The sequence below is a fragment of the Phyllosticta capitalensis genome, assembly GCF_038381095.1.
Source record: "Phyllosticta capitalensis strain CBS 128856 chromosome Unknown BKA78scaffold_4, whole genome shotgun sequence".
Classification (NCBI taxonomy): Eukaryota; Fungi; Ascomycota; class Dothideomycetes; order Botryosphaeriales; family Phyllostictaceae; genus Phyllosticta; species Phyllosticta capitalensis.
Genome location: NW_027117442.1, coordinates 1,346,327 through 1,363,240, shown reverse-complemented (window position 1 = coordinate 1,363,240; position 16,914 = coordinate 1,346,327). Strand labels below are relative to the sequence as shown.

General features: G+C 53.2%; 9 protein-coding genes across 9 annotated transcripts; 7 read left to right on the top strand and 2 right to left on the bottom strand.

Annotated features, from left to right (window-relative positions):
• The first annotated feature begins 267 nt into the window (after positions 1 to 267).
• On the top strand, positions 268 to 1,614 carry BKA78DRAFT_311541 (uncharacterized protein). The gene has a single exon (XM_066888222.1). It carries the CDS (start codon positions 765 to 767, stop codon positions 1,344 to 1,346), a length of 582 nt encoding a protein of 193 aa, XP_066745430.1. The 5' UTR covers positions 268 to 764; the 3' UTR covers positions 1,347 to 1,614.
• A 910-nt stretch (positions 1,615 to 2,524) lies between these two features.
• On the top strand, positions 2,525 to 3,346 carry BKA78DRAFT_294661 (Alpha/Beta hydrolase protein; the record flags this gene model as incomplete). The annotated part of the gene is made up of 1 exon (XM_066886384.1): positions 2,525 to 3,346. One exon carries the CDS (start codon positions 2,525 to 2,527, stop codon positions 3,344 to 3,346), a length of 822 nt encoding a protein of 273 aa, XP_066745429.1.
• A 552-nt stretch (positions 3,347 to 3,898) lies between these two features.
• Positions 3,899 to 4,612, top strand: BKA78DRAFT_294660 (uncharacterized protein; the record flags this gene model as incomplete). Its single annotated transcript, XM_066886383.1, has 1 exon — positions 3,899 to 4,612. One exon carries the CDS (start codon positions 3,899 to 3,901, stop codon positions 4,610 to 4,612), a length of 714 nt encoding a protein of 237 aa, XP_066745428.1.
• Positions 4,613 to 6,514: 1,902 nt separating this feature from the next.
• Positions 6,515 to 6,982, top strand: BKA78DRAFT_351942 (epl1 protein; the record flags this gene model as incomplete). The annotated part of the gene is made up of 2 exons (XM_066891269.1): positions 6,515 to 6,736; positions 6,797 to 6,982. 2 exons carry the CDS (start codon positions 6,515 to 6,517, stop codon positions 6,980 to 6,982), a joined length of 408 nt encoding a protein of 135 aa, XP_066745427.1.
• Positions 6,983 to 7,516: 534 nt separating this feature from the next.
• On the top strand, positions 7,517 to 8,438 carry BKA78DRAFT_237933 (ATPase assembly factor ATP10; the record flags this gene model as incomplete). Its single annotated transcript, XM_066883878.1, has 2 exons — positions 7,517 to 7,785; positions 7,847 to 8,438. Coding segments are annotated over 2 exons (861 nt in total), but the record flags the coding sequence as incomplete, so codon positions are not given.
• Positions 8,439 to 8,679: 241 nt separating this feature from the next.
• On the bottom strand, positions 8,680 to 9,472 carry BKA78DRAFT_250409 (uncharacterized protein; the record flags this gene model as incomplete). Its single annotated transcript, XM_066884568.1, has 3 exons — positions 8,680 to 9,183; positions 9,243 to 9,356; positions 9,410 to 9,472. The coding sequence occupies 3 exons, from the start codon at positions 9,470 to 9,472 to the stop codon at positions 8,680 to 8,682; spliced, it is 681 nt and encodes a 226-aa protein (XP_066745425.1).
• Positions 9,473 to 9,844: 372 nt separating this feature from the next.
• BKA78DRAFT_330987 (60S ribosomal protein uL29) lies at positions 9,845 to 10,439 on the top strand (the record flags this gene model as incomplete). The annotated part of the gene is made up of 3 exons (XM_066889839.1): positions 9,845 to 9,847; positions 9,912 to 10,054; positions 10,175 to 10,439. 3 exons carry the CDS (start codon positions 9,845 to 9,847, stop codon positions 10,437 to 10,439), a joined length of 411 nt encoding a protein of 136 aa, XP_066745424.1.
• Positions 10,440 to 11,321: 882 nt separating this feature from the next.
• On the bottom strand, positions 11,322 to 12,693 carry BKA78DRAFT_330986 (aminotransferase; the record flags this gene model as incomplete). Its single annotated transcript, XM_066889838.1, has 3 exons — positions 11,322 to 11,334; positions 11,385 to 12,381; positions 12,447 to 12,693. The coding sequence occupies 3 exons, from the start codon at positions 12,691 to 12,693 to the stop codon at positions 11,322 to 11,324; spliced, it is 1,257 nt and encodes a 418-aa protein (XP_066745423.1).
• A 215-nt stretch (positions 12,694 to 12,908) lies between these two features.
• BKA78DRAFT_281083 (kinase-like domain-containing protein) lies at positions 12,909 to 16,542 on the top strand. Its single transcript, XM_066885626.1, has 4 exons — positions 12,909 to 13,732; positions 13,796 to 14,642; positions 14,691 to 15,055; positions 15,107 to 16,542. Exons 1-4 carry the CDS (start codon positions 13,121 to 13,123, stop codon positions 16,163 to 16,165), a joined length of 2,883 nt encoding a protein of 960 aa, XP_066745422.1. The 5' UTR covers positions 12,909 to 13,120; the 3' UTR covers positions 16,166 to 16,542.
• The last annotated feature ends 372 nt before the right edge of the window (positions 16,543 to 16,914 follow it).

Sequence of the window (16,914 nt, the reverse complement as noted above, 5' to 3'; positions counted from 1 at the left end):
CTTAATGTTTTACTATGCTTGAGCATCTCCGTACGTGGGTGACCAGGGAAGTAGATCCTTACACGCTGGCTTATCCCTTTGGGGGCAGCAAATGGCGAATAGCCCTAAGAAAGCTGCTAGGGCCAGCGGATCTAGCGCTACACTGCAGGGAGTACTCAGCTGCAAGGATAAATAGGCATTCCGTGGGGGACAAAATAGCTGGGGGCTATAGGGCTGTGAAAGAAAATCAGGGGCCGTCTCTGGTACTGATGACGGCAGCAGTGCAGCATTTACACAACAGGTGAGTTGGCATTGCTCTACTGAGGTCTGGGTTGGAATCTGCTGTGCTAGATGTTGAGTTACAAGCAGTGACGCAGCAAAATTGTCAAGATCCTCAGCATTCGATGGGACTGCTTGCTACACTGGCAAATGAAAACATGCTACACAGTCTCTGGTTCTCGGTCAGCAAAAAAGAAGTCCGCACGGGGCCCACTCTGTCTTCCCAGGGAGGGACACGAGCTTCTGATTCATCGCAAGATCCTTCGAGTCCACATCGATTGAGAATCTTTCGAATCAAGAACGCCTGCAAGAGTCGCCTGAACACATACTCTTGGTTACCTGGAATCCTACTTCTAAACGTGTAGTACTGCCCCCAAGAGAGCCAGCCAAGACCAGAGACCGAAACATTCGACACCGCCATTACATCACGGACTAGGGGCCAACACACCTATTTCCACCAAGATCTACATCTCCCGTAGAGTCCTTTGGAAATACCAAATGGAGGAATGGTCAGCGTCCCTGTGGAACTTCGGCACTACCTCAGTGCACTGCCAGAGGGGATTGCAAAGTGCCAGTTGTGGCTATATAAAGGAAGACTGCGTGGCCCTTCTCGGCTCCTCGTCAACAGCAAACAGCACCAACAAAAGCCAACACTTCAAATCTCTCAACTCTTCCAAATCTTCCAAATCTTCCAAACCTTTTCAAGTTCTTCCATACACTCAACCACCATGAAGAGCTTCGCCGCTTTGTTCCTCGCTCTTGCGGCCTTTTTCACTGCCACCCAAGGATTCGTCGTCACCATGTACGACAACGACGACTGCACCGGCGCCTCCAGGTCCCGCAACGTCTGGGACAACACTTGCGCCTTCACCGACGGATTCCAGTCTTTCAAGATGACGACCCACGGTGGAAAACTCCAGCAGTTGACTGCCTACTCTCGACAAGCCTGTGCCGGCACGAGCACGAAAAAGGTTTGCGCGGCTGGTGTCAACGCCGTCGATCTCAACAAATGCATCAAGGCCAGGAACAGCAACGGAGGCTCCAATGCTCTCAGCTCGTACTCCAACGGCGGCGTATGCCCCAACTAAGCGGCGACCCTTGCAAGCCGTCAGGCGGAACCGTAACCGCTCCGACAACGCCGCGAATCGGACTGGGCTGTCTACCTCGAGACCGCGGCACTATTCTGACGGCGAAACCCACACTTATGTGGCTCCAATGCGGATTGAATCGACCTGTCAATCTCGGAATCAAAAAGTCATCCCTCTAGTGGATCTTGATCCCTTCTCCTCCTCATGAGTTCATTCTCAAGCCATTCGTTCAAACTCAGCTAGCATCAATACAAAATTTTGGATCCAACTTCCATGCCATTTGCAACGTGAATTTTTATTTGACGTGACCGCCAGCGATTGGACAGAAACAAAGCACGAAACGAGGTGGTTGAATTATCTCCCTGGGCTTGAATGCACGGTCTCAATTGGAGTCTGTCACATATCGTCCATTCTTCAACTCGACTGAAATTCTTGTCGACCGGGACTCCGGTGTTCCACTCCTTCCGGTGGTTCTCGTACTATGTATTAATGGGCGCGGCCCAAGCCATAGACAGACCTTTTTCGTAGGGACTGCCCAACAGGGCACGGATACGTCACCTGAGGTTCAGTGTGAAAGCCATGGAAGTCCAACTGTACCCTGAACGGTAGGTACCGTGGTATCATTGACCGAATGGTCGAGGTTCTAAAAGTCTCTTCTCAGGTTGACTTCCGGTGGCGTCGACGCTGAATTCCTACGAATCGACGACGAAAACGACAACAAACCAGAGCAAATACAGTGATGAATCAGAAGCGTAACAGGAACGAATTGGGCGACGAAAAACCGAGCAACGAATCGAGAGACGAACCGAGTGACGAGTTGAGCGACGGATCAAGCGATGGAGACTGAGCAGAAAGTGACGTCGTTTGTCTCTGGACCGCGAACATGTCAATTGAGGATTTTTGCAACAGTCGGTTGACTTTTTTTTTTTAAAAAAAAACCCCATTACGACGGTCCGGATGATCAAAAGCCCGCGCTTGGAGTCACAGTGTACACTGAGATCCGGGGTTCGACCACTCGGTCTCGTAGTACCGAACCCTCGTTGAGTATATAAAGTACCCCACTGCTTCGCGTATGGTGGCACGTCCAAGTGCCCAACTTTCCGTCAACATCGCAACAATTTCTCTCAATAAACTCCTAACGAAAAAAACGACCCAACAACACCACAGAGGCCTCCAATATGGCTGAATCCTGTTATCAGATTACACCTCGCGCTACACACAGCCACACCCACACAGTAATTTTCCTCCATGGGCGCGACAGCGTGGCCCCAGAGTTCGCCAAGGAACTGTTTGAAAGCCAAGCCTCCAACGACCAGACTCTCCTAGAGATTTTCCCAGGCTTCAAATGGGTTTTCCCTGAATCAGGGCTCCAGAAGTCGGCACGTTTTGGCATTGAGATGTCCCAATGGTTTGACATATGGTCTCTAGAAGACACAGAAGAAAGGAAGGACACTCAAAGAGCCGGGCTCTTTCAAAGTATCGGCCTCATTCTCAAAATCATCGACCGCGAAGCCACTTTGGTTGGAATGGACAAGATCATTCTCGCAGGCATCAGCCAGGGCTGCGCTACAGCCATTCACACCCTTTTACAAGGAGAGCGGAAAGTCGGCGCCTTTATCGGAATAAGCAGTTGGCTGCCTCTCGAAGCCGAAATCGAGCAAATCGCACGAAACCCGAAAACACCGATGGAGAAGCAACATCAGCTACGCGGGCTATTTCAACTGCCGCATCCCAAAAACAAAGTACCGGGCCTGGCTCTTGACACACCTGTCCTACTTACACACTGCCAAGACGATGAGGTCGTCCCAATCGAGAGAGGAGAAAAACTCCGCAAAGGACTAATTAGGCTTGGCATGTCTGTGGAATGGCACTCGTACAATGACGGAGGTCACTGGGTAAATGAGCCTCGAGGAGTCGACGACATAGCGACGTTTCTCCACAGAATCTGCCGAGCAAAAGCAGCTGTTTTAAAAAGGTCGAATGAGAAGCATGCGGAGTAGGAAGCCGCATTATTTCGTTCAGGTCGTGATTATCCTGGCGCTAGCCCTTTCTCTGCTCGCACAAGCACACTTACTTTAGAGGCACTTTCCATCTCTTCCTCGCGTCCAATAATTTGGCGGCCTTGGTTGCTTTTCAGGTTGATCGGTCGCCCGAAAAACGTTCAGATACCCCGGACTTTGAATTTTGATCGACTGATATGCGCCTCCTCTTCTTCTAGCTCTAGTCACCGCCAATCGAGTCATCTCAATTAGATCCGACTGCTCTCATGACCTCTGTACTATGAATTGTGTGCTTTGTTTGAGGGGTCGAATGGCTCGCTTCAAGTTAAGCGTAGCGTTGTTTTCATAATTGTGGACCGGGCCAAGCCATGCGCGCTCTAGACTGCGCTAGCGTGAACTCCACGATAGAAACAGACAAGTATCAAACAGACTTTCATTAGCTCCACGCGGCTATAACAAGGTCATCCCCTGGCGAGCGGGGCCTCGAGATTCTCTAGAACCAATCCAAACTCTGCAAAGCACACAAGACAGGACCACATCACCCAAGACAAAATGGGAGACACCATAAAGACGTTCCTTCGCAGTGGAAGCCTTCGCAAGCCGAACAAGTCGACAAGATCGGTCCAGTCACTACCCTATACCACCGCTGCCGCTGGAGCACCTCCACGACAGGGGCTGGCACCTTTGAAGGGAGACATATCGCCCGCAACGCACGGCATTTGGACATCACCGGTTGAGACAGACGATCACCTAGACTTGCCCGTGGAGCAGAATGATCGATTGTACCAGGAAAGTCGCGCGCTGGACAGTCACCAATCTTCCAAGGCAACACCCAGACAAAACCTATCGACTCCAGCACACGGACCCGAGAACGGAAAACCGCCAGGCATCGATGCTGAGATGACCTTTGAATCGAGCGAAGAAGTCGAGTGGGATCACACGATTGGTATCGCTCTCACCACAGACCACGTGAGATACGTTGAGCATGCGGAGCGGGTTGGTGTTAGCCACCGCACGGCGCAAGAGGTCCGAGAGTATGAATATCCGCCCCAGGATCCAGTCGGGGATTTCGCGACTGGGAGAGTTTTCGAAGAAAGAAGCGCAGACCAGAATGACTTTTCTTTTGACCTGCAAGTGGCTTTGGACAAAGCATCGGACTTGAGAGAGGGCCATCCAAAATCCAGGCGAACCTCCCATGGCACTGCGGAAAAATACGGGACCGACACATATCGCGCTCATACATTGACCATGGTGATGGAAGTCTAGACACGTTAAATAAAGGGCAACCATCAGTCCTTTTGAGAGAGAGAGCGTGCAGTCCAACATCCCCCGGGGCTCCACAGAGTTCAGACAGGCGGCATGAGCAAGGACGCTCGTAGAAGATTCGACTTGAACCAAGCTCCCAAGGATCTTTCAGCAAACATGTGAAGCGACTTGCAGTCGAGAGACGACGAGAGCTATTGGAGAACGCCCGCCACGGCCCCTTCAGACATGGCAGGTTGCGCTTGTTACTGGATCCGAGACTGAGCGAAACGACTGGCCTTTCAAGCAACGTATACTGCAATGGATTCCATGACCGCGGCCGTCTGGACTGCATTTGGATCATCGGATGCGGCACGTCGGATGTGTTGAACTGTACGCGAGAAGGCACTGGAAGTGGGCGGTCGAGGTGCCAGCTTGGCGTGTGGACCTTGCGTGTGGACCGCTTCCATGGATGTTCGGGTCAGTGGGGTCAATGCTTGATTAAATCTGAAGGCCTGGTGCATGCAAAATTATCGGCTTGTGCAGGTCGCATACCAGATTAGGCCTTGGTGATTGGTGATTTTGTCGAGGGGAGGGGAGAGAGGGGAAAGACAGCGATGGAGTCCAGGACGAGAGTCATGTTCCCACGGCAGATGCGTTTGGATATAGCATAGCATTTGATCCTTGGTTCGATGATGACCTGACGTGATGACGGGCGTGCACTGTGGACGGCGAAAAAGCGACGATGGAGCGAAACACGAGCCTGCTATCGAATCTTAGCGGATTGATGGTGTACATAGGCAGGCGAACAAGGCCAACCAGGCGGAGGCCGAACAATGTGGAAGAAAGGTCGTGTTCGTCTCGTATTGTTGTTCCGGTTGCCCCAGGTGGAGGTGGGGACCTCGAGTTGCTATTTTTGCGCGGCGAACACGATCTGCTGCTGTCACGTCCGTCACCGCTCAGTCTCACTCACCTCTCAACCACCACCACCACCATCATCTTCTTTTTCGATTCGACCTCAACGCAGCCAAGACGTGGGGAAAGTGGTGCGCTGACGATGATCTCTTCCTCGTCCGACTGGTGCCCCTCGTATTCCGCACCGCTTTCCCGCGGCCTGTAGACAGCTCCTGCTCCAGTTCCCTCCGCCAGCCTTACAACACCGCCCGCCCGTCAGGCCCAATCTGCCAGCCTTACCGGCCTGAAAAAAAAAGACGAAGAATAGGCGGAGCCCAAAATGGAACGCGGATGGGAGGTCCACGCTACCTCACAGACGCATTTTAATGTACCTTAGTACCTCACGCACCACCGGAGTCGATCTGACGGGAGCTGCGCTGCTGAATGCAACGAATACAGAGCTAAGAGCACCAGCTGAAAGCCAACATTGCCAACATTGCCATCGGTAGACATGCGGTCTCGATGCTACATCGAATGGGCACGTAGCGCAGATACTGACCATAGCTCGCACAATTCGTATGCCACGAGCGACGGGCTGACCGGTGCTCACTGCCACCTCTGGATGTCTCTCAACGCTACATGGTATCATCGCGCAGCTTAGTCAAGCCATGACACTTCTATTACTGTGTTCAGATGACGGCCGCCTTGGCAACTTCCTCTTTGAATGGAACCGGGCTTAGCAAGAGACAGCAAGAGGCAGGGATATGGCCCCAGAGGAAGGGCCTATTGCTCGCTCGCATCCAGGTCTGGTGCTCGCCGACATGTCACGAGCTGCTCGAGGGCTCCGACCATTTACGACATCTCATCCATTGACAAGGGCCTTCTCGACGATGGTCTATTGACTATAAGTACGTGCGTAGTTTCTCTTCATCCACCGGCACACAATCCAGCAGTCTCATCCACATCCAAACCCCATCGCAATCCTCTACGACTTTTCGAACCCCAAGAATCATTCCCCAAGCAACTATCAAAATGAAGTTTTTCGCAGCCATCGCCTCTCTTGCCTCCGTGGCCTCTGCCATCACCCTCTCCTACGACCCCAACTATGACGACGCAAGCCGCTCCCTGGCCACCGTCTCTTGCTCAGACGGCACTTACGGACTCCTCACCAAGGGTTACACCACCCAGGGATCGCTGCCCAAGTTCCCCTACATTGGTGGCTCGGAATTCATTGCTGGATGGGGCTCCGCCAACGTGAGTGACATGAGTTCGTCTCGTGGGCGCGGGAAAAATGACTGACTGCTTCCATCACAGTGCGGCAAGTGCTACTCTTTGACGTACAACGGCAAGACCATCAACGTGCTTGCCATCGATCATGCGGGCGCTGGGTTCAACATTGCTCAGGCTGCCATGAACGATTTGACGAACAACCAGGCCGCCAACCTTGGTCGCATCGACGTGCAGTACGCCGAGGTCGCCGCCAGCGCGTGCGGATTGTAAAAAAGAGGGGTCCGACGAAGATAATTGGCATTGGTCACGAGCAGCTGTTGGATTTGGATGTTGCATGGACGGCGCAGAGTATTTTGCATCCTTGAGTAATGATTAATGGTCTTCTTGTGTTCCTTGATTGTTTGCATGGAAGTTTGCTGCCTTGAGTCGAGCTGGTGATATGATCGAGTGTATGACAAAAGAGAAGAAAGCTGAGCGCCGCTGGTTTCTGTCAAAAGGACGTGAGTTTAGTCTCTCAATCAAGCATAATAACAGTCAAGGATGCCGCGGACACCGGGTAGCGTGCGCACGGACCCAGGAGACGGCGGATCCGATGGAGCTTGAGCTGCGGGCCCGGACCTGCCGCCGGCGTGCCGATGTCAAGCTTCCCGTCCGGTTCGATGCAAAACGAATGCTCCACAACACCTTACTTTGACGTACACCTTTTCCGCACTCGCAAGATACACAACCATGCATCCCGTACGAACTCGGTGGTCCCTTCCCACCGCGTTTGGATCGCTCAAAGTTTGTCGCCTATGCCAACGCCGCGCATTCCGCTCTTCCACACGCCTTCTCGCTGCGCAGTCGCCTCAACCACAAGGAAAACCTTCGCCCACGCCGGTTGGCCAGAGTCCTGCGAGCTACAAGGCACCCAGCAAGAGTGAGGGATTCAATTTGGAGACGTTAGGAAGGCCAATTGGCTTCCACCGTCCCCCGCTCCCGGGCGAGAATTCTGGCGAGGATACGCGATCGTTGCAGGAGAGACGCGATGACTTTGTCGACTGGGATACTCACATCAAGAGAAGAAAGGAGCTGTACATCTCTCTTCCTGGAGCGGATTTGAGTCATTGCTGGCGCTAATAATCATGTGCGCAGAACCAAAGCTGTCAGCAAGCCCTACTTCCGCGATTTCACAAACATGCAGTACGAGCGCGGCAAGTCTTTTTTGGCGAACCCACGTGTATTTCGAGCCGATCGCGCGCTTTTCTTCCCAAACTTTGTTGGCACGACACTCGCCAATTCAAGCAAACCCGCTGATACTACGCTCGTCCTGCTCAATCGCATATCGCTGGTCAGCGTCTACAGCTCCGACTGGGCCTTGAAACAGGTCCAAACATGGACGTCCGAGAAACACAACCCAGATTTGAGGCGACTCCTGGATGGAAGCAAGGGCATTGCTCAGCATGTCGAAGTAAACATTGAAACCAATCGCTTGAAACATGCCATTCTGTCTCTTTTCAAGGGTCGGCTAAGGAACGAGCGCACCCAAGACGACTGGGACAAGTATTTCTTTGTAAGAAAAGGCATCACAGATGAGATTCGCGAGAACGTGGGCATCATGAACGCCAAGGTGGGCTACGTTTTCTTGGTGGATGGAGCTTGCAGGATCCGCTGGGCTGGCAGCGGAGATGCGCACGAGGAGGAGAAGCAATATTTGAACAAGGGTCTCAGGACCCTGATTGCTGAGACGACTGGGAGCGCGAAGAGCAAGATCCCGCCACAAGTGACGCAATAGGTACTCAGGAGAGGTTGACGTACAATCTTCGAACCATGATTGCTTGGAGAGAACTGTGAGCAAGTGGATTGGAAGAGGTATCAACCCTAAATAAATATACCCAGACGCCAAGCCAGACCCCAGGCCAGAAGTGACTGTCCGCAACGCCGCGTTCAAGAATCGCTATCCCCGAATCTTTCCGACGCGCAAACTGCTAAGAGAACCAGAGCAACATGAGAAAGCAAAATGCTATGAAGCTTCCCAAAATAACTCCGTCCCTTCTTCTCTTTGCGCCAATTCGGTTGATCAAAGTGTTCATGCCAGGCACTTGGCTCGCTGCGCTCGTAATTCGACGGTTGATATTCGCCAGAGTCTCCCTCTGAAATCCAAAGTTCTCGTTGATCGCATAGGCCTGGCTTAGGACGCTGTCGGTCATGTTATGAGAGTTGTCCAAACGTCTCCGCTCATCCAACATGTAGTCAGCTTCTGCTTGTTCTGGGTTGGAAGCTCGATAGGCGTCAATATCGGAGCGCACATCTGAGAGGAGGTTTGCGCGATCGCGAGCAGTCCCGATGGCTGATTTGAGGCGAGAGAGCTCCCTGCGATGGTCGGAAAGTACCTCGCGGTGCCTAGCTAAGTTGTTTTGCTTTAGGGCAGACGATGTCAAGTCGGCGGAAGAGTCGAGCAGACGGGTCAGTTGGCCGATTGTGGTCTCGCGCTGCAACAGCTGAGCGATGCGGAGCAGATTGTGGAACGGGCTTGACAGCAAGAATGTACCTTTTCGAGGAGCTCGCGAATCTGTGACTCTGTCCGTAGTTCTTCTTCCGTGGGCTTAGCAGGTATGCTGGTCATGGATGCAAACTGCGAGTATGTGTGGAACAACGACTCTGTCTTGTCCAAGTCAGCCCAGGGCGGCGCAGCGGAGGCAGTAGGAGAACGTGTACCTGCGACTCAAGAGACCGGGCTTGTTGGCGCAGCTGCGCCCACCCACCACCTGTCGAGGCCATGATGGAGAAAGGGAGGCGTGGTCGGGTTGCGGCGCTGCGTGGACAGCGATGTGGTGTTGAGGGCAACGGAGAGTTCGGAGTAAGGTAGGCAGGACTGATAGGTATGTAGGTGATGTCCAGACTGGGATCCCGTCATGTCCACCTAGGCATTCGAGTGGCTCGGGACAGGATGCGGCGGAGCACGTGATGAGACCCCCGGGGCGGAGGCCCAGAGCTTGGCCCGCCGTCGGCGTTTTCTCTAAGCGAGCGCCGGCTCCGTCGCCCACCAAACCTCTGTCGAAAAGTCTCCCGACACGACCGATTGACGAGACGAGCGACGACGACAACCCTCCCCACGACGACGACACATCGAACCGATACAATCTCGCCACCATGGTGAGCGAATCCGCGATCCTGAACGATTTTGCTTGAGAATGGGCGGCTAACGCGGCTTTTGCAGTCGTCCGGAAAGGTCAAGGCCAGCCAGCTCGTGGGAAAGAGCAAGGACGACCTCAAGAAGCAGCTTGACGAGCTGAAGACCGAGCTTGTCGGCCTGCGCACCCAGAAGATCGCCGGTGGCTCTGCTTCCAAGCTCTCCAAGATGTACGATCAACCCTCCACAAGCGCACTTTCGCACGAGCACCGTTTCCGGCCGACCGATTCCGAAAACTCCACAAACGTACCATAGCATTGAGCGTGAGCGCTGACTGGGTTAATTTGCAGCCACGATGTCCGCAAGTCGATCGCCCGCGTCCTGACCGTCATCAACTCCAGCCAGCGCCAGCAGCTGCGTCTCTTCTACAAGGGCAAGAAGTACCTTCCTCTTGACCTCCGCAGCAAGCAGACGCGTGCTCTGCGCAGGCGGTTAACCAAGCACGAGGTCTCCCTCGTCACCGAGAAGCAGAAGAAGAAGCAGACCCACTTCCCCCAGAGGGTTTACGCTGTCAAGGTAGGAGGCTTCTGCTGCTCGCGAGGATCCAGCCACTGACAGCATCTTCTAGGCTTAAGCGTAAACGGTTGCGGTGTCTCAGGGTTTCTTCTCTTATGCATTTCCCGGCGGGCCATTGATTCGGTTGCGGAGGGGGTCAAACTGTACCTTACCAAAAACTAAGGTGGCCTAAAAAACGTTACGACTGGCAGTGGCTTCGAAGTCATGCGGAATTGCATGCGTCAAATGTGCTCAGTCTCGAGGAGGGCGTGGATACCCAGCAGTATGCACATAGGACAAGAAATCAACGGTTGCTGAACAGAACGAACCTGGACGCCACGAACCTCTTACTTTGACCCAGTCGCCTTTCCCTCCGACGCGGCCGACCCCAATCGCAATCTCATAATTATTCGAGCACCCAAAAGAAGGACTGCCATTCCTCAAACGCCATTGTCACCTTCAACACCTGGAAATTTTGCAGCGCCTTAGACGCCTGTCAGCAAGTGTGCCCGAGTCCAGTGGACGCCATTCGTGACGTCAAGGAGCCCGTTGGGTTCTTATACAAACCTAACTAGCGTGCAAGAGACCACAGTGAATGAGGTGTGAATGATCCTGAACCGCTGTAATAGAGCACAACACCTGTGGCAGTAGCTAGTGTCCAAGCTTTAAAGGCCGTACATCGAATCCGATTGCTTCTGATCCATAGGAGCAGATTGCTCGCGCGACCAAAATGCCAAGATCACCTCACCATGTAACGCTTCCGCCCTGGTCATGTCCTTCCATCTACCTTTCCTTCTACAGCGGCATACACAACAAGCATCATCTTCGGAATTATAACAATCCCCAGCTTAACATCAAGGATGCTGGTCGTACAATCATAGGTCTGTTTTGATTGAGGCACAATTTCCACAAACTGGATCTTGAAAGCCATGTAGAATGGCACTAGATTTTGTAGCTGAGACGTCACGTTAGCGTTTCATCAGACTCCGGCTTGTGGTAACTTACCTCCATGGGTGCTCTTCATCGCCATATTGAATTCCCATCATCCAGTCCAACATCCTCTTTGCTACGGGGCCCGCCTCTTCCCCGTCTTTCAGGCCACAGTCCACCAAGCGGTTTTTCCAGCTAATCTTCCTCACGGGGCTGACGATTGCTGCTGTTCCAGCACCAAATACTTCGAGCATCCTGCCCTCGTCTGCAGCGTCTGCGAGCTCTTTCATGGTGAACTTTCGCTCAGAAATTTTCCAGCCCTCGGGAGCCAATCGTTCCCGGGCCAATGCTAGAATCGAGTCGCGCGTGACTCCCTCGAGAATTGTACCATCGAGCGGCGCAGTCAGCAGTTCTTGCTGCCCTGTCTCCTTGTTCTTGATCGCAGCAAAAAGATTCATGGTGCCCACTTCTGTCACATACTCCTCCTCACCGAACAGCCAGAGGTTTTGATGGAAGCCACGGGAAGCTGCCTGCATTTGGGGCACGATGCAAGGTGCGTAGTTTGCGCCAAGCTTCTTGTCACCAACACCACCCGGCCATGCGCGCACAGCGTAGTCTGTCGCCTCCAAAGATACCGCCTTGAAGCCAGTGGGATAATACGGACCAACGGGAGATGCAATGACATAGAGGAGCGCGGAGCCAGGAGGGCCAACGCCCAACGTACGCTGAGTGCCAATTATCGTTGGTCGCACATAGAGAGAATAGCCACGAGCAGACGGGATGAAGCGGTCCTCGAGCTGGCAGAACTGAGCAATGAGCTTCGTAAAGGCTTCACCGTCAAAGGTGGGGAGTGCAATGCGAGCAGCAGACTTGTTGAGGCGAGCCATGTTCTTCTCCGGGCGGAACAAGCGGACCCGGCCGTCCTTATCTTTGTAGGCCTTCATGCCCTCGAATGCCTCGAAGGCATAGTGGAAGACGCAAGTTGCGGGGTCCAGGGAGAGATTCTGGTACGGAGTGATGCGCGGGGCCAACCAGCCGTCGGAGGCAGTCCATTCGATCGAGAGCATGTGGTCTGCGTGGAAAAGTGAGCTCGGTGTGATCTGATATCAGGTATTCTCCGCGCTGCGATTGAAATACCAGTAAAAGTACGACCAAAGACCAATTCCTCAGGGGGTAACAGGTCCTTGGGAGTCGCCGTCTTGGTCACGGACAGCTTGGAGGGCTCGATTCGGGCCAGCTTGGAGACCGAGGCCTCGTCGGCGTGGGTGGTGCTGTAGGCCCTCCGACATCGCAGAGCAGCAAAAGAAGCAGGTGCAGCAGTCGTTGTGCGGAGGGAGAGGGATCCGAGGCGCGCAAGCAGCGCAGACGATCGCTGTTGAAGCATTGTGGGTAAGCGGCCTCGAGTCGGGCCTGGTGGGGAGCAACAATGGAGACGGGGAGGGTGGAGGACTGGAGAGATGGAAATTCCAAGCATGAGGTTATGACTTGTGACTGGGTGGCCGCACACCCAATCGGAGCCGATCGACGCGAACCTGGGGGCTGATCCATGCTAAGGTAATAATGCCCGCCGCCATTTGCCAGTTGGATACATTTTGAGAACCTCACCACGTCCACCTCATTGCACGCTTACAGTCTCCTCTTGCTCTCGCTGTCGTCGACGTGCGCCAAGCTCCCTCTGTCTTGGTCGTCTCTGGCATGTCGCAATGCTGACTGCTTGCCGACCCTTACTTGTCCGCCGCCGCCCTGTCGCTGAAGCTCCCCAACCGCTCGTCCTTCCCCGCTGCCTGCGCGCCGCAGGCTGAACCCTCGCCATGGCTGCTCAGTTCTTCTCTTCCGCCGTCAAGTCTTTGACCTCCAACATCGGCGCCAACTATAGCATCGCATCCAACCCTTCCTCGACCTCGGGACCCTGGAAAATATACGACGCAAAAAAGAAGAGCACGGGGAAGGCTGTCTCTGTCTTTGTGTTTGAACGAAAATCCCTCGAACCAAACGGCGGTGGCTTTGGTCCAAGATCGACCGCGGGGTCGTTGAAGAGGGCGCATGAGGAAGTGGTGGAGCGGTTAAAAAAGGAAGTTAGCTGTCTGGCTCGTCTCAGGCACCCTTCTGTCCTTGAACTCGCCGAACCTGTCGAAGAGACGCGCACCGGAGGACTGATATTCGCGACGGAGCCAGTCACTGCGTCGCTGGCGGGACTACTTCAAGAAAAAGATGATCAGGAGCGATCTGGCGGACCAGGTGGCAGAAGCAGCAGATATGTTGTAGAAGAGGATGGTAGCAGGCGTCGTCGCGAAGTGGAAATTGACGAACTGGAAATTCAAAAAGGCCTGCTCCAAATCGGCAAGGGCTTGGAATTTTTGCATGAAAGTGCGGGCCTCGTCCACGGCAACTTGACACCAGATGCCATTTTTGTCAACGCCAAGGTGTGCATCCCGTCGCTCAATTGTTGGATCCCAAAGGACGATATGCTGACACCCAAGAAATAGTCCGACTGGAAGATTTCAGGCCTGAGCTTCTGCAGTCCGCCCGAAAATTCCACAAAGGCCACCTCTGTGACGCCTATATCACTCTCTGAGATTTTGAATTATGACCCGAGATTGCCTCGCTCGGTGCAGATTAGTCTGGATTATGCCTCTCCGGACTTTGTCATGGACAACAACATTACTTCTTCCGCGGACATGTTCTCTCTTGGGCTCCTCATCATTGCTCTATATAATTCTCCTCACCAAAGTCCGCTGGAAACAAACCAGAGCGCGTCAACCTACAAGCGGTTATTTTCCTCTTCTTCAACGATACCCACCCAGAACAACAACTTTCTGTCCAAAAATCCATTGCCCCGCGATCTTGCTTCGAGCGTGCTTCCGCGCCTGATCACCAGACGACCAGCGCAAAGGATGAATGCGCGGGAGTTCCAACAAGCTCAGTACTTTGACAATATCCTCGTTTCCACAATCCGGTTTCTGGACTCCTTGCCTGCCAAGACGGCTGCAGAGAAATCGCAGTTCATGCGAGGCCTCCCAAGGATCTTGAACCAATTTCCAAAGTCAGTTCTGGAGAAAAAAGTGCTTCCTGCTTTATTGGAAGAAATGAAGGACAGGGAATTGCTCTCTCTGGTGCTCCAGAACGTATTCAAGATTATCACCATGATGCCATCGGGTCGGCGGGCTTTCTCAGAGCGTGTGATCCCAAGGCTTCGACAAGTATTTCTCTCGCCCGGTGGAGGCAAACCGGTTCAGGCCGAGCGAGATACAGCTAAGGAGGCTGGTCTCATGATCATTCTGGAGCAAATGCGCCTGATATCGGAGAGCTGCAATGGGAAAGAGTTCAAAGATGGTATGTTTACCTGAAAGAGTGACACGATGGGTGCTGATTGCTTCTCAGATGTCTTGCCGCTCATACAGCTTGCACTTGAATCGCCAACCCATGGAATTGTCGATGCTGCTCTTCGAACATTGCCCGTGATCATCTACGTTCTAGACTTTTCGACAATCAAGAACGAATTCTTTCCCGTGGTTGCTAATGTGTTTGCCAAAACTACCAGTATGGGAATCAAGATACGGGGCCTTCAAGCCTTCAGAACCCTCTGTGGTGGTGGCATGAATGAAGAGAAAGGCGATGGTCTCGATGGAATGACCGTGGATGCGTCAAGTCAAAAGCAGAGCCCAGCGGTGCTTGACAAATACACCATCCAGGAAAAGGTCGTGCCCTTGCTCAAAGCAATGAAAACCAAGGAGCCGGCCGTCATGGTAACTCACCCAATTTCTGCCATCTGATTGGGTGTTTCTAACGTGCCTTAGGTGGCTGCCCTCGAGGTCTTCCAGGAAGTCGGAAAAATAGCTGATTCAGACTTTCTTGCCATGGACGTCTTGCCGATACTGTGGAACTTCTCGCTGGGTCCACTTCTCAATTTGCAGCAATTCCAGGCTTTCATGACACTGATCAAACAACTGTCGACTCGCATAGAGCAGGAGCACACCCGCAAACTCCAAGAGCTTTCCATCAGCAATGCCCCTTCGGGAGGTACCAGCGCCAATGACTTCATGTCTTTCGGCAATGGGCCAGGAAGTGCCACGAATGGGCTCGGTGGTAGCCAAAATGGAGGCGACGACGATTTCGAAAGCCTTGTCACAGGCAGATTACGAACAAGCGGACCTATGGACGCTTTCGATGGTGGGTGGGGCACAAACTCCCGTACTACGAGCCCTCCTCTCTCTGCCGGCTTCTCACAGCCAACAAATCCGCGGACACAAAGCGATGCTCCGAGATTCTCATGGAGCACTCCTCCGCCGCAGCAAGCGTCATCTCCATCACCACAAATGGGCATGGGAACTCTTAGGCCGCAGCCAGCAAGCAGCATGACGGCTATGGCCCCAGGAAGTTCATTCAACAACTTCGTGTCACCCCAACCACCGGCGGCGGGATCCGCCAATAACCTTACAACAAATTCGACCTTCTCTTTGCCGCTTCAACCCAGTCGCCCGATTCAGAACAACCCTGGCTACGGAGTGAGTTCATTGAACTCTACTAGGCCACAGTCCAACACAGGAGCTCAAAGTTCCTACTCAACTGCATCTTCGCAAGGTACTGGAGCATCAGTAGACTGGTCTGCTGCAACCCGACTTTCAAACCCCCAAAACAATTCCGCTTTCAATGGAATGGGTCATCTTGGAAACATGTCGCAAAAGAGCCAGTCCCCATACTCTAGTTTTAGCATCGCACCGCCTCCTATTGCTTCCACCGCGCAAACAAATCACGGGACACCTCCAGCGATGAGATTTGGAGCTGGTCAGCAACAGCATCAAAATTCGGGACAGGGAGGGAAATCCGGGATGGACAAGTACGAAAGCTTGATCTAGGGTAAGGAGACTACTTGGTACTTAAGCGACGTGGTGACAGCTGGACTTGGGCTAATGATCGAAGATTCCCGGGAATTGTCATTTTCACTTAGGAGCTGTCCGTGAAGGCCGTTGTACTCTTCTCCTTTCAGGGACCAGCTTGCAACTCGAGAAATGTGTGCTGCTCTATTATCATTCGACACAGATACCACAACCTGCATTTGCGGACAATTCATGATCCGTCTGATTTCCATTTCTACTTTCGAAAGCGGCGGAGCGGTTCTCTTTCGTACAGGCTTTGGGCAAATACGCCTGCGACTTGCATTTTTTCAATTAGAGACTTGACTCATTCCATGGCCCATGTATCTTCATATTGGCTTGCTACCTTTGACCTCGCCTTTTGACTTCCAGATTGTTACGGGCATTCACTCCTAGGTTTGCTTTGCCAGTGATGGTCCTTGAAGAAAAGAGACCAGACTGAAAACAGACAGTGACGGACCTCAGACAGGTTTTTGACTCCGGACAAGAGGAACACTGGCTTTGCTTCAAGATCCGCACGCAAGGCGCGGCCCGTCGTTACGCCACAACATCCTCGAATGTCGTGCGAGCACGCCACCCTCACGAGTAAGCATCAACCGCAGGCGACTACTGCACTACTCCGCATTGCCAGGATTAAGGGACCGCACAAGGCGATTGAACGCAGGCTTGGAACTTAAACAGGATGTTGGAGCGAAGGCGGCGGGCCGTTACTTTCTTTCTCATCCATGCAT